This window comes from Canis aureus, chromosome 9 (genome assembly GCF_053574225.1).
Source record: "Canis aureus isolate CA01 chromosome 9, VMU_Caureus_v.1.0, whole genome shotgun sequence".
Taxonomy (NCBI): Eukaryota; Metazoa; Chordata; class Mammalia; order Carnivora; family Canidae; genus Canis; species Canis aureus.
This window is the reverse complement of record NC_135619.1, coordinates 75032729-75046283: the sequence shown is the minus strand read 5'-3', so window position 1 is coordinate 75046283 and position 13555 is coordinate 75032729. Positions and strand designations below refer to the sequence as shown.

General features: G+C 43.1%; 1 protein-coding gene across 7 annotated transcripts in view; it reads right to left on the bottom strand.

Moving 5' to 3' along the window:
• TDRD9 (tudor domain containing 9) overlaps window positions 1-13555 on the bottom strand; it is a 107559-nt gene that overhangs the window by 48002 nt on the left and 46002 nt on the right. For 6 of the 7 annotated variants that reach the window (XM_077910766.1, XM_077910768.1, XM_077910769.1 and 3 more), the window contains 4 exons: window positions 7578-7660; window positions 4978-5032; window positions 4741-4825; window positions 2966-3023 (listed from right to left, as the gene is read on the bottom strand). In XM_077910766.1, the coding sequence (XP_077766892.1) occupies window positions 2966-3023; window positions 4741-4825; window positions 4978-5032; window positions 7578-7660 (281 nt within the window). The remainder of the gene's footprint in view (window positions 1-2965; window positions 3024-4740; window positions 4826-4977; window positions 5033-7577; window positions 7661-13555) is intronic. The other variant, XM_077910764.1, reaches the window with a different exon arrangement.

Sequence of the window (13555 nt, the reverse complement as noted above, 5' to 3'; positions counted from 1 at the left end):
CAACAGTGCTGGACTGCAGGGCTCCAATGGGGAAGGTGGGAGGAGGGGGTGGGCCACTGCTCACTTTCCCTGGGCTTTGGTGCCCTCCTCTGTGAGACCCAGCTGACAGAAGCCCCTCCAAGTCCCCTCTGGACAGATCCCCCCGACTGCAGAAAGCAGGCCATGCTGGCAGGCAGGGTGCCCTCTTCTCCCTGACCCTCACACGCTGAGCCTGAAGGAGCAGCTGGTGTCCTCACGGCCACTGCCTCCTGGAAAACCTCTGTCTCGTTCATTTCACCACCACCACCCCCGTCTCCCTCCTGGCTCCCTGGTCCTCACACCCTCCAACACCACTCCACTCCCACCAGAATTTTTAGTGACTTCCACGGCCACCAAACAATGCCAGGGCCACCCAGGATCCCAGGTCCCTGACTCCCTCCTCTGATCATCCTGTCCACCCCCCACACCCTCAAGCAGCTCCTACCCAGGGCCACACCAGACACCAGCCTCACACTGATAGTAAGCACCCCTCTTACTGTGAACCAGAACTATCCTTCCTCTGCTTGTCTCCAGCCTACCCCATAATCCTTTATCCCTGCAGATGGCCCCACAATCTGCCGCCTCCTCTTCTCCCATCCCTGCTGACCTAACCTCAGCTACACGCCCTGAAAGTATCCTCAACTCTGTGCCCACCCATTCTGATCTTCTCGTCCAACCGACTGTGGCCCCAGCTGACTGCCGCTCCCCACCTCCGCTGCGCAGTCCCCAGAGCCAGAGGAGGACAAACCAATCAGGCCAGCAGGGTGACTGTCCCTTTTCCCTTCCTGGCCACTAGGCTCAAGTGGTCATCAGGGGACACAGCCTGTGGCATACCACCCTCCACACACACACTCTTTAGGGTCTCCTCCTCAAACCCCTACGGCTTCCCGTTCTGACTGTGCACTAAGGGCCATGTCTCTGGCTCACCGGGAGAAAGCAGAGGCAGTCAAGGACTGAGTTCCCTCGGGCACCCACCCTCTTACCCTGGGTAAACTGCCCACACGCACACAGAGGCCAAGCACCCCTGCAAGGCCCCGTTGCATCCCCTCTGCCCTTCACAAGAACGAAACCACAGGAACCGGGCCCTCTCCCCTGCATTGTCCTCTGTACCTTTCCTATCACCCAGGGAAAGTGCTGCTTCTCCTATTGGTGCAAGAAATGTGTTCTCTTGGCTCCAGCTGCCCTTCAGCTATTTCTCTGTTCCCCTTTACAGCAAAATGCCACAGGAGTGCTGACTTCACTGTCTCCAATGGCTCTCTCCTCCCATCACTTTGTGACCTCCAGCAAAACTGCTCTGGTCAAGGTCACCAATGACGTCTATATTACTAAATCCATAGCCAATTTCCAGTTTTCTTCAACTTTGATCAATCATCAGCATGACATGCTTGTCCATCCCATCTTCCTCAAAACACTTTCTGACTTGGTTTCTAGGACTTTGCTAGCTGCCCCCCCTGCAGCTCTTCATTACCCCCCATCTTTCAATACCAGAAATGCCTTCCCCGTGCGCACTCGATGGGAGCCTGGCCATTCACCACTGACTGGTCACCAGGCCTACGCAGCCAACTACTACTGGACACACAGCAGGCATCTCAGCCTTATTGCTCAGTGTCTCCCACTAACCCACACCAGATCCCCCAAGCACACCTCTCCACTACTGGCCACTCCTTATGTCCCTATCACTGACATCCCACTGTAAACCACCACTGAGAGTCTTGCCCACCCTCCTCACTCAGCCCCTCCACCCCACTGTCCTCTGTTCATGAATCAACTTTAGGCAATGTCATCCTTATTCTAAAAATACTTTCTCACCAGCAAAACCTGAAGCCCTAGAAGGCCCTGCATGACCAGGTACCCCTCCCCTTTACCTCCCTGACCTCTCTCCAACCACTTCCTCCCGGCTCACCTGGTCCAGCTCCCCAGCCTCCCTGCTCATTTCTGCACTTGCTTCATAGACTTTGCACTCTCTGTTCCTCCTGGAAACACTGTGCCATGCATCCACCCCTTCCCTGGCCACTCTGTTGACAAGTCAGGGGCCCTTCACCACTACTCCCTGCCCCCATCTCCTTCCTCCTATTCCACCATCAGTTTACACACTACATGTCTCTATTTTGTCTCTCAGTTACCCACCCCTGAAGGTGTCCTGAGAACAGAGACTTCTGCTTATTTACTATTTCTCCAGCACCTAGAATCATCCCAGGAATAGACACAAGACACTGTCATTTCCCAAGTTCATGTGTTTATCTGTCCAGCCATGCTGTCCTTGCTGCTCCTCAACCCATTCCGTAAGCCTGAACCACGTCTTCTCATGGCTCACTCCCCATTCCATTCAGATACCATTTCCTCAGTGAGGTGTCCCATATCACTCTGTCCCAGTCACTGTAATCCACCGTCTCGTGGACCTTCCTACGCAGCACTGAGCTCCCCTGAAAGGGTACACACTTCTGCTTGCTCATTGTCTCTCCCACCAGAATGCAGCCCCCGTGAGACAGGGCTTGGGCTTATTCATCACTGTTCCCCCACCATCGACAACAGTGCCTGGCACATGTGAGGCTTTAAACTACGAATTAATGAACTTGGAAACTTCCTTAGTAAAGCCATCACACACTTGATCAAGGGCAAATACAGAGAACACCCAATCATGAGTTACTCCTCTTCCAGGTGACACAGGACCCCACACTAAACTACTCTGAGTGACAGATGAGCTGAGCTCCAGCCCACCCCCTCCCTCCTGCTGCAAAACTCCCCACTCAGGGCAACCCCAGGCCCCCCCAGAGGAGGAGAAGTGGTAAACCACAAGTGCAGGGAAATTGTATGAGCCTACTCTTCTAACTTCTCTCCTCCCAACAGTGGAAGAGATGGGGAGGAGGAGGAAGATCAACTCCTGAGAGGCAGATACACCTGCAAACATTACAGTTTACGTTGTGGGGAAAACAGAGAAGTGTCTTACCATATTTGACATCTGGAACTGTGACGGAGCTCTCTGCAATGTTGGTGGACAGGATAATCTATCAAATACCAAAAACAAAGCATATGACATTCCTACTATGTACTGGAAACAGGCAGAAATAAAAAAAAAAGTCAAGCTCAAAAATTTTAAAGTTTAATGTAAATTTTTAAATTAGTTGTTTTCCAGGATGCCTGGATGGCTCAGCAGTTGAGTTCTGCTTTCAGTTCAGGGCGTGATTTTGGAGTCCTGGGATCAAATCCCACATCGGGCTCCCTGGGGGGAGCCTGCTTCTCCCTCTGCCTATGTCTCTGCCTCTCTCTCTCTCTCTCATAAATATATAAGTAAAATCTTTAAAAAATTAAATTAAATTAATAGTTTTCCTATTTTCTACAAGATACAACTGATCAAGGATCCAGGAGGAGAGTGGAGGGAACCAGGGCAGGGTGGGCTCCCAGCTCTGCCCTACACCAGGGTGGGGCATTGGGTTAGTTACTTACCTCATTGTTTTCATACATACCATGCACTTAATAATAATGGTGCCCCCCCCTCCCCAACAGGGTTGTTGCGAAGATCATAGGAATTAACAAGGGTAAAGTGCTTAGAACTGCTGCTGGCATGAACCAAGCTTTTAACAAACAGCACCTATTTACTTAATAGCACTTGCACCCAGGCATTGCACCAGGCACTGTGCCACTTCTGTAATGTTAGTCCAGACACCTACTACTCTAATTAACCTTCCTAACTGCTCTGCATTCAAACAATAAAAGTTTAAGTCTCAGAGAAGTGATTTGCTCAATGTCACATGATGACAGGTGACGGATCCAAGGCATCTCTCTGTCCAGGACCACACACATGATCTCAACTATTATGCCTCTTCCTGGTATAATTCCTCGCACACAAAGCCCAGCAACACAGCAGGATCTTAAAAGCAACAGGCAAGGGTGCCTAGATGGCTCCGTCAGCTGGGCATCTGCCTTCAGCTCGGACAGATCATGATCCCCAGGGTCCTAGGATCGAGCTGCGCTGGGCTCCCTACTCAGCGGAGAGTCTGCTCCCTCTCCCTCTGCCCCTCCCCCTTGCTTGTGCTCTCTCTCACTCTGTCAAATAAATAAAATATTTTTTTAAAAAATGGAAGCAAGAAGCTAGGCAAAGACAGCTGCCCCAGACCTCAGACATGGGGCTTTAGGAGTGCTGGGACTACCCCAGGGGCAAAAAGCACAAGCAAGCTAACACAAAGAGGACCCGCTGGGCCTGTGACTGCACTGGACACCATGCAAGGTCCTGGCTACCTCCAGAAAGTCAGAACACTTGTACTGGAAGCAAGGGGGGTTGGGTTGTGCATTCCAGGTTCCTGATCATCTCAAGCAGCTCTAGAAGGGTTGTGATAAGACACTCCAATGGTCCACGCATAACCTGAGATTAAAGAAATCCTCTTTAACCAGGACTGAGAATGTGGGTGCTAACCAAATTCGCTAGCACAGTGCTGCAGGCACCAGAAGAGTCCCACAATCTGAGAAATACCAAAAAGTAAAAGGCATCAAAACCACTAGCAACAATGCTCAGAAGTTGAGGAAATTAAAAAACGTTAATCAACTTACAAAATAGAAGACAAAAAAGTAAACATACCTGGCTCATCAGGCAATTTCATTCTTAGGTAGTAACCACTAGCTACAGAAAACATGATACAAATAAGCTGAAGCATTAGCATCCTTCTTGGAAGAGTCTCTAAGGAAAATGTACCTGAAGTACTTGCAACTTGCCTCCCGGTTTCCTACCTTTCTGTACCCAGGAACTGGGCTTAAAAACACATTATTCTGTTCTTCTAAAGTCACACTTGAATGGAGTGGATAAACCTGTAACCTAGGGAACAGATTAATGAAATAAAATGTCCGTGAAGAGTAGATATATGTGAGAACACACAAAAATGATTATTCACTGAGATGATCAGAATTATTTAAGGCAGAAACAACACAGTAATAAGTTAGTAGAAACAGAGCCCATTTGAAACACACCTTTTGTGAACCATGTTTGTGAGAAGTTCGTGCATATAGTTTATTTCACCCAGACCTGGGGAAGAAAAAAAGTAGGGGGAGGGGAAGAGATGTATTACTAAAAAACAACCTTTATATTAAAATAACATATTTTTCAAAAAAAGGCCCTACCAATTCATGTTATTTGACCCTTTTATCCTCTCTGCCCAGTTACATTACAAATAAAAATGTACAATGACACTGACCACTAGAAACTCAAAAATATGAAAAAAAAAAACTCCACATTCTTCCAGGGTTTTCCTTTCAACAACAGTGTCTGCAAGTGTGGCCATCTGAACAATTTTATATTCCTTTTTTACTTGCCACTGACTTTTCCAATTTTCCTATGATGAACATGTAACATTTTACTACCAGAAAAGTCATTCTTCTTTTTTTTTTTTTTTTGAAAAGTCATTTTTCAAAAGTCTTGGTCAGAGATACACTAAGTTATCATTAGCTTTAAAAAAAAAAAAAATGGTCTAGGGGATCCCTGGGTGGCTCGGCAGTTTAGAGCCTGCCTTTGGCCCAGGCCATGATCCTGGAGTCCCCGGATCGAGTCCTGTGTCAGGCTCCCTGCATGGAGCCTGCTTCTCCCTCCTCCTGTGTCTCTGCCTCTCTCTCTCTCTCTCTCTCTCTCTCTCATAAATAAATAAATCTTTGAAAAAAAGGTCTATTGATACATAAAACTTTCACGTGCTTTTCCATCACCCTAAAGTATCAACCCTATGATGAATGGGTTGAACTGCATCCCCCAAAGAGATGTTAAAGTCCTAGCCCCCACCCTCAAGAATAAATAAATAAAAATCTATTAAAAAAAAAAAAAAAAAAGGGCAGGGAGTAGCCCGGGTGGCTCAGCAGTTTAGCTCCTGCCTTCAGCCTGGGGCGTGATCCTGGAGTCCTGGGATTGAGTCCCATGTCGGGCTCCCAGCATGGAGCCTGCTTCTCCCTCTGCCTGTGTCTCTGACACACACTCTCTCTCAAGAATAAATAAAATCTTAAAAAAAAAAAAAAAAAAAAAAAAAGTCCTAGCCCCAGTTCCAGAGGACGTGACTTTATTTGCAAGCAGCATCATGGCAGACATAATGAACTAAGGTGAGATCATAATGGAGTAAGCAGGCCCTTACTTCAAAAGGACTGGTGTCCCCTACAGGGGAAAGGAGAGCGACAGCAACACCGAGTGTGTGCCACGTGTTAACAAGGAAGGCAGAGACAGGAGGGACGCCAAGGATGGATGGAAGGTGACTATCAGAAGTTGCCAGAGGCAAGGGAGGACTCTACACAGACTCCCAGAGAGAGCAGAGCCGGCCAATACCTTGTTTTTGAACTTCTAGTCTCCAAAACAGTGAAAGAATACGTTTGTAGTTTGAAGACTTACAGTTTGTAGCCTTTTATCACAGCAGCCCTACAAAACTAGTACAGAACTGTTCCCAAAAGATCATAATGAAATAAACATTTGTCAAACCTGCATTCACATAAACACAGAACAGAAAGACAACAAAGTGAACTGAAAAATATCATTTGTAAATATTTTCTACAGACAATGCTAAGCAGTTAAAAGGTATTTACCTCATAATCATCACAGTTAAAAGGTATTTACCTCACTTTTTAAGCTAGGAGCACTGTAGCTCGCTCTGGTCAAACTTTTCCTTAGTATGCTATTATGCACGCAGCAGTCTTTGACAAATATTTATTGGGGTAAATACAACTCCACCCCACTGTCAGCTAATGGTTGTTTCCTCAGTCCAAATCAAAGTTGTAAATTCAAATGTTGTACTCCAAAATTATGTAAGTTACTTTTACTCAGGCTTTTTATTCTCTAAATCTACCAGCACATATATTCATATGATCTCTACCTTCCGACAACAAAAAAAATATGTGACATACTGACACATTTCACCAAACTATACCACTTAATTAAAAAAAAAATCACTTTGAAAAAGTATAACTTAACATAAGTTAATCTTTACAGGTATCTGAAGAGCCAGTTTTCCCAGATATTAAGAAACAGACACAAAGACTCTCCCGAGGACTCCTGTGGTGTCACAGTAACAACACTGTCATTAAGTGAGCTTTGAATGTACACTGATGGCCATTACCTCACGTATATAACCATATACTTTAAATAGCAAATTTAACAAAACCAATTATCATTTTTTTAACAAAACCAATTATTTAATTGAAAATTTTGAAGGTGGTAAGACTCCCTTCAAAAAATTAAACTTGGGGAGCCTGGGTGGTTCAGTGGTTTAGCTCTGCCTTCAGCCCAGGGCATGATCCTGGAGACCCGGGATGGAGTCCCACGTCGGGCTCCCTGCATGGAGTCTGCTTCTCCCTCTGCCTCTCTCTCTCTGTGTCTCTCATGAATAAATAAATATTTTTTAAAAAATTAAACTCTTCGTGATCAATTGCATTAACAATACAAAGGTTATAGTAAGAGATCAAACTGAAAATCACACTGTTCATGTTCTCAGGGTCTAAAAAGACTAAACACTCACAGTGAATACCATTTTCACAATACAGGCTGGACACAAATGCAGCCTCCAACCGACATTAGAATTCCAGGTCACACGTATGATGCTCACCTGGCAAAAACACCAACACGCTGCTCCGCTCCAACACAAACTGGGCACCCGACCAGGTCTTGCTCCTGTTACAGATGGGAAGCCTACAAACGTTAATCTGGGCAAACATAGCCACTGCTGTTCCAGAACTTTAACAGTGCAGGTTTCTTTTTTTTTTTTTCTTTTTTTTTTTTTTATTGGAGTTCAATTTGCTAACATATAGCATAACACCCAGTGCTCATCACATCAAGTGCCCCCTCAGTACCTGTCACCCAGTCACCCCAACGCCCCCGCCCACCTCCCTCCCTTTCTACCACCCCTTGTTCGTTTCCCAGAGTTTGGTGTCTCTCATGTTCTGTCTCTCTCATTGATATTTTCACTCATTTTCTCTCCTTTCCCCTTTATTCCCCTTCACTATATTTATATTTCCCAAATGAATGAGACCATATAATGTTTGTCCTTCTCCGATTGACTTATTTCACAGCGCAGGCTTCTGATCACAAAAATCTCTTACAGACCATCCAGTATAATGTTCTGTCTTGTACATAAGAAAACACAGAGGCCCCAGGGAATGGCCCCACAATTGATAGGGGGCCCCAAGCCCCTCAACTCCCAGTTTTCACCTATTAAAAACTGATTATCTGCCAAACTTCCCCTTGAAATTCAGCTATTGTAATCCAGATTCTCAAAATAGAACACTTCAAAAGTAACTACAAGTACAACTTAAACCATCAGCTTGCCTTTCCACTCCCGCCAAAATAATTCCTTTGCATAAAATCAGAACTTTGATTCTCTGCACCCTGTAAGCTCTTGGCGGCAACAAGACAGATGCAGTCCCTGCTGTTTGTAGCTCATGCTCTAGCCCGAGAGACAGACAAGACACAGGCAAGTAAATCAGGTGCCTCCACTTTAGCAGGAAGATGGCTGGCAGGAACAGACAAGAGGCCCAAAGCCACTGTGTTGTGCTTAGTAGCTCACCCCACATCCCTTTTCCTCTGCACTTACTGTTCCCAAGCACAGCCTGGATCGTTGTTTCTTCACTCCTCCAAGAAATAATAAAGACTAGAGTGAGAAGTAATAAAACAGAGAAAGTAAAACAGAGAAAAATTAAACCCCAAACCCGGTCTTTAGAAAAAAAAAAAAAATGAATGAAATGGACAAATCTTTACCTACTTAGACCAAGAGGAAAAAGAGAAGATTCAAAATACTAGATAGAAAAAAAAATTAAGAAATGAAAGAGTACATTACTACTGACTTTTAAAGAAACAAGGAGGTATATAGCAGACAACTGCATGTCCACAAAGTAGACACTGACATGAAATGGGACAGATTGCTAAAAAGACACAAACTACTGAAACTGACCCAAGGAAAAAAGACATCTGGATAGACCTACAACAAAGGAAGAGATTGGACTGATAATTTCAAAACTACTCATAAAGAAAGCCCAGACCCCAGTGACTTCACAACTGAATTCTACATTCAAAGAACTGATACCAATTCTTCACAAACTTCCAAAAAAATAAAACATTTCCCAACTTATTTCATGAGGGCAGTATTACTCTGACACCAAAATCAGACATAGACATCACAAGAAAACCACAGACCAAGATCTCTGATAAGTATGAATGCAAAAGGCTCAATATAATACTAGCAAACCAAATCCAGCAACATAATGAAATAATGATATACCATGACCAAGTGGGATTTATCCAAGGGATGCAGAGTTGATTTAATAATTAATATAATACATTATATCAACAGAAGAAAAACAAAAATTACATCATTATCTCAGACACAGTAAAAGCATTTAACAAAATCTAATACTCTTTCATTAAAAGTTTAAAAAAATAATAGGGCAGCCCAGGTGGCTCAGTGGTTTGGTGCCGCCTTCGGCCCCCGGTGTAATCCTGCTCCCTGCAAGGAGCCTGCTTCTCCCTCTGCCTGTGTCTCTGCCCCTCTCTCTGTGGCTCTCATGAATGAGTAAATAAAATATTTTTTTAAAAATAACATAAAATAAAATAATAAAATTTAAAATTTAAAATTCAAAAAATAAAATAAAATAAAATAAAATTTAAAATTCAACAAACTAGGGCAGCCCCGGTGGCGCAGCGGTTTAGTGCCGCCTGCAGCCCAGGGTGTGATCCTGGAGATCTGGAATCGAGTCCCATGTCAGGCTTCCTGCATGGAGCCTGCTTCTCCCTCTGCCTGTGTCTCTGCCTCTCTCTCACTCTCTCTGAATAAATAAATAAATCTTTAAAAAAAATAAAATAAATAAAATTCAACAAACTAGAAATAGAAGTGAACTCCCTCAGCCTGACAAAGGTTATCTACAAAGAGTCCACAGCAAACATCATACTTAAGGGTGAAAAACGGGCTGTCGTCCCTCTAAGATCAGGAACAAGACAAGAATGTCTGCCCCTCTGCTTCTGGTGAGCACTACTTTGGAGGTTCTAGGGCAATCAGGCAAGAGAAAGAAATATAAGACATCCAGACTGGAAAAGAAGAAATAACATTATCTCTGTTCATAAACTACATGACCTTGTATACAGAAAACTCTAAGAAATACTACTAGAATAAATGACTTCAGCAAGGTTGCAGGATAAAACATCAGTATACAGAAATCAATTGTCATTTCCTACACTTGCAATGAATTATCCAAAAACAAAATTTAAGAAATAATTTCATTCTAGCGTCAAAAAGAATAAAACACAGGAATAAGTTTAACAAGGTAAGTGCAAAACCTACACTTTGAAAATTACTAAACATTGTTTAAAATGATTTTTAAAAATCTAAAGAAAGAGAAAAACGTTCCATGTTGGAACACTTAATATGGTAATAGTTAAGATGGTAATACTCCCCCAAAACTGATCTCAAGACTCAACACAATACCTTTCAGAGTCCTGGCTTCTCTGGAGAAATTGACAAGCTGATTCTAAAAATCATACAGAATTATAAGGGACTCAGAATAGCCAAAATGATCCTGAATAGGAATAAAGTTAGGAACACCCATACTTCTAATTTCAAAATTATTTCAAAGCAATGGTAATCAAGTTCATGTGGTACAGAAAAGGGTGCCAATGCTATATCATGGGGAAAGAAGAGTCTTTTAACCAACGATGGGACAAGTGAAATAGCACACATGCTAAAGAAGGAAGCCAGAGAAGATCTCTGGATGGCTCATCAGTTTAGTGCCCGCCTTCGGCCTAGGGTGTGATCCTGGAGTTCCGGGATCGAGTCCCATGTCGGGAGCCCTGCGTGGAGCCTGCTTCTCCCTCTGCCTGTGTTTCTGCCTTTCTCTCTGTGTCTCTCATGAATAAATGAATAAAATATATTTTAAAAAAAGAAGGAAGCCAGACTCTGACCTCACACATACATAGAAATTAACTCAAATACTTAGGACCTAAATGAAAGAGCCAAAACTATAAAACTCTTAGAAGAAAACAGAGGTAAATCTTCATAAGCCTGAACTTGGCAGTGGATTCTTAGCTATGTCACCAAAAGCATGAGCAACAAAAGAAAAATTAGACAAATCAGACTTTACCAAAATTAAAAATTTTGTGCTTCAAAAGATACTAGCAAGAAAATAAAAAGATAACCTGCAGAATGTGAAAAAATATTTGCAAACCATGTATCTGGTAAAGGGCTTATACATGGAATACATAAAGAACTCTTACAATTCAATAATAAAAATGTAATCCAATTAAACATGGACAAAGGACTTATGTCTCTAAATATAAATGCATACATCTTTAAAGAGGATATATACAAATGGCCGATAAGCTTATAAAAAGATATTCAACATCATTTGTCATTAGGGAAATGTAAATCAAAACCACAGTGTAATACCACTTCATACCCACCAGGAATGCTGGAAACAAAGTTCAGACATCAACCAGTACTGGCAGGGATGTGGAGAAATAGGGCTATAGTGTGAATATAAAATGATAACAGATGCTCTGGAAACCAGTCTGACAGTTTCTCAAATGTTAAACAGTTTATTGTACGACCCTGCAATTCCACTCCTAGGTTTATACATAAGGAAAATGAAAATATACATCCACACAAGTACTTCACATGAACTTTCATAGCAGCATTATTCATAAAAGCCCAAAGGAGAAAGAGAACCTAATATACACAAGTGGATCAACAAAATGTGGTATATCCATACAACGGAATTATCAGTCAGCCATAAAAAAGAATAAAGTACTGATATATGCTACAATATGGATAAGCCGTGAAAACTTACAGTAAGTGAAAATTTACAGTAAGTCACTGATCAAACATCAGATTCCATTCATATGAAAGTCAAGAATAGGAAACCTACAGAGATGGAAGGTTGATTAGTTGGTTAGAGCTGGGGGTGAACAAGAAGGCTGAGGGAAGAGAACAAAAGGGTCAAGGTTCCTTTCTGAGATGACAAAGAGGTTTTAAAATGGACTGTGGTGAGGGGCACCTGGGTGGCTCAGTGAGTTGATCGTCCAACCCTTGATTTCAGCTCAGGTCATGATCTCACAGTCCTGAGATCGAGCCCCACCACTGGGCTCCATGCTCAGCAGTCTGTTTCAGATTCTCTCTCTCTCTGCCCCTTCCCCCACTTGCACACAAAGCTGTCTCTCTAATGAATAAAATCTTAAAAAAAAAATAAAATGGACTGTGGTGATAGTGGCTCATATATGTGAATATACCAAAAATTGCTAAATTGTAAAGTTTAAATGGGTGAATTATATGTTACGTGAATTATATCTCAATAAAGCCATTTTTAAAATGAGGGGGAGGGGTGCCTGGCTGGATCAGTTAAGCATCCAACTCTTGATTTCAGCTCAGATCATGATCTCAGGATCGAAGATCAAGCCATGAATAGGGCTCCACACTAGGCTTGGAGCCTGCTTAAGATTCTCTCCCCTCCTGCTCACACTCACTCTCTAGAAGAAAAAAAAAAAAAAAGGCGGGGAGGGGGGGGGCAAAAAGGTGAACAGGGAGGCAAATAGGAAGTTCCTTGTTTGCCACAAAGCTAACAGGTAGAAGTCAATGACCATTTTCTTAAGCTAACAAGTATCAGAAGCCTATGCAAAGAGAAAGATGACAGGCCTTATATAAAGATACATAATCACAACAACATAACTATAAACATTCCCAACTACCAAGAAAGAATTTTATTTTTTTTTCCAAGAAAGAATTTTTATTTATTTATTTATTCATTCATTCATTCATGAGAGAGACACACACACACACACACACACACACACACACACACGGGGGTGGGGGGCAGGGCAGAGACACAGGCAGAAGGAAAAGCAGGCTCCATGCAGGGAGCTGGATGCGGGACTTGATCCCGGGTCTCCAGGATCATGCCCTGGGCTGAAGGCGGCGCTAAACCGCTGAGCCACCCGGGCTACCCTTCAAGAAAGAATTTAAAAAAAAGAAAAGGAAAAGGCCATATAGTAAATATGACACATCTGAGACTAAACACATCTCTTATCAATAAATACTGATAGATCAACTCAATAAGCAAAAGAAAAAGATTTTCAAATGGTTCACAAAGTAATCCCAACTCTACTACATGCAAAAGACACACTTAAACATAAGCAATTCAAAAAGGAATGAAACTAGGGGTACCTGGGTGGCTCAGTCAGTTAAGCATCTGCCTTCAGCTCATGATCCCAGGGGTCCTGAGATCGAGCCCTGCATCGGGCTCCTTGCAGGGAGCCTGCTTCTCCCTCTGCCCATGTCTCTGCCTCTCTCTCTCTCGAATGAATAAAATCTTTTAAAAATATATATATGCCACATGATCCAGCAATCACACTCCTTGATTGATATTTACCCAAGTTGAAAACATAAACGCACATGAAATCTGCACACAGATATTTACAATAGCTCTATTCGTAATTGCTCAAACCTAGAAGCAACCAAGATGTCCTTCAGTAGATGGAGAAATAAACTGGGGTCAATCCATACGATGGTGTTGTTTGTTCAGCGCTAATAAGAAATGAATCATCAAG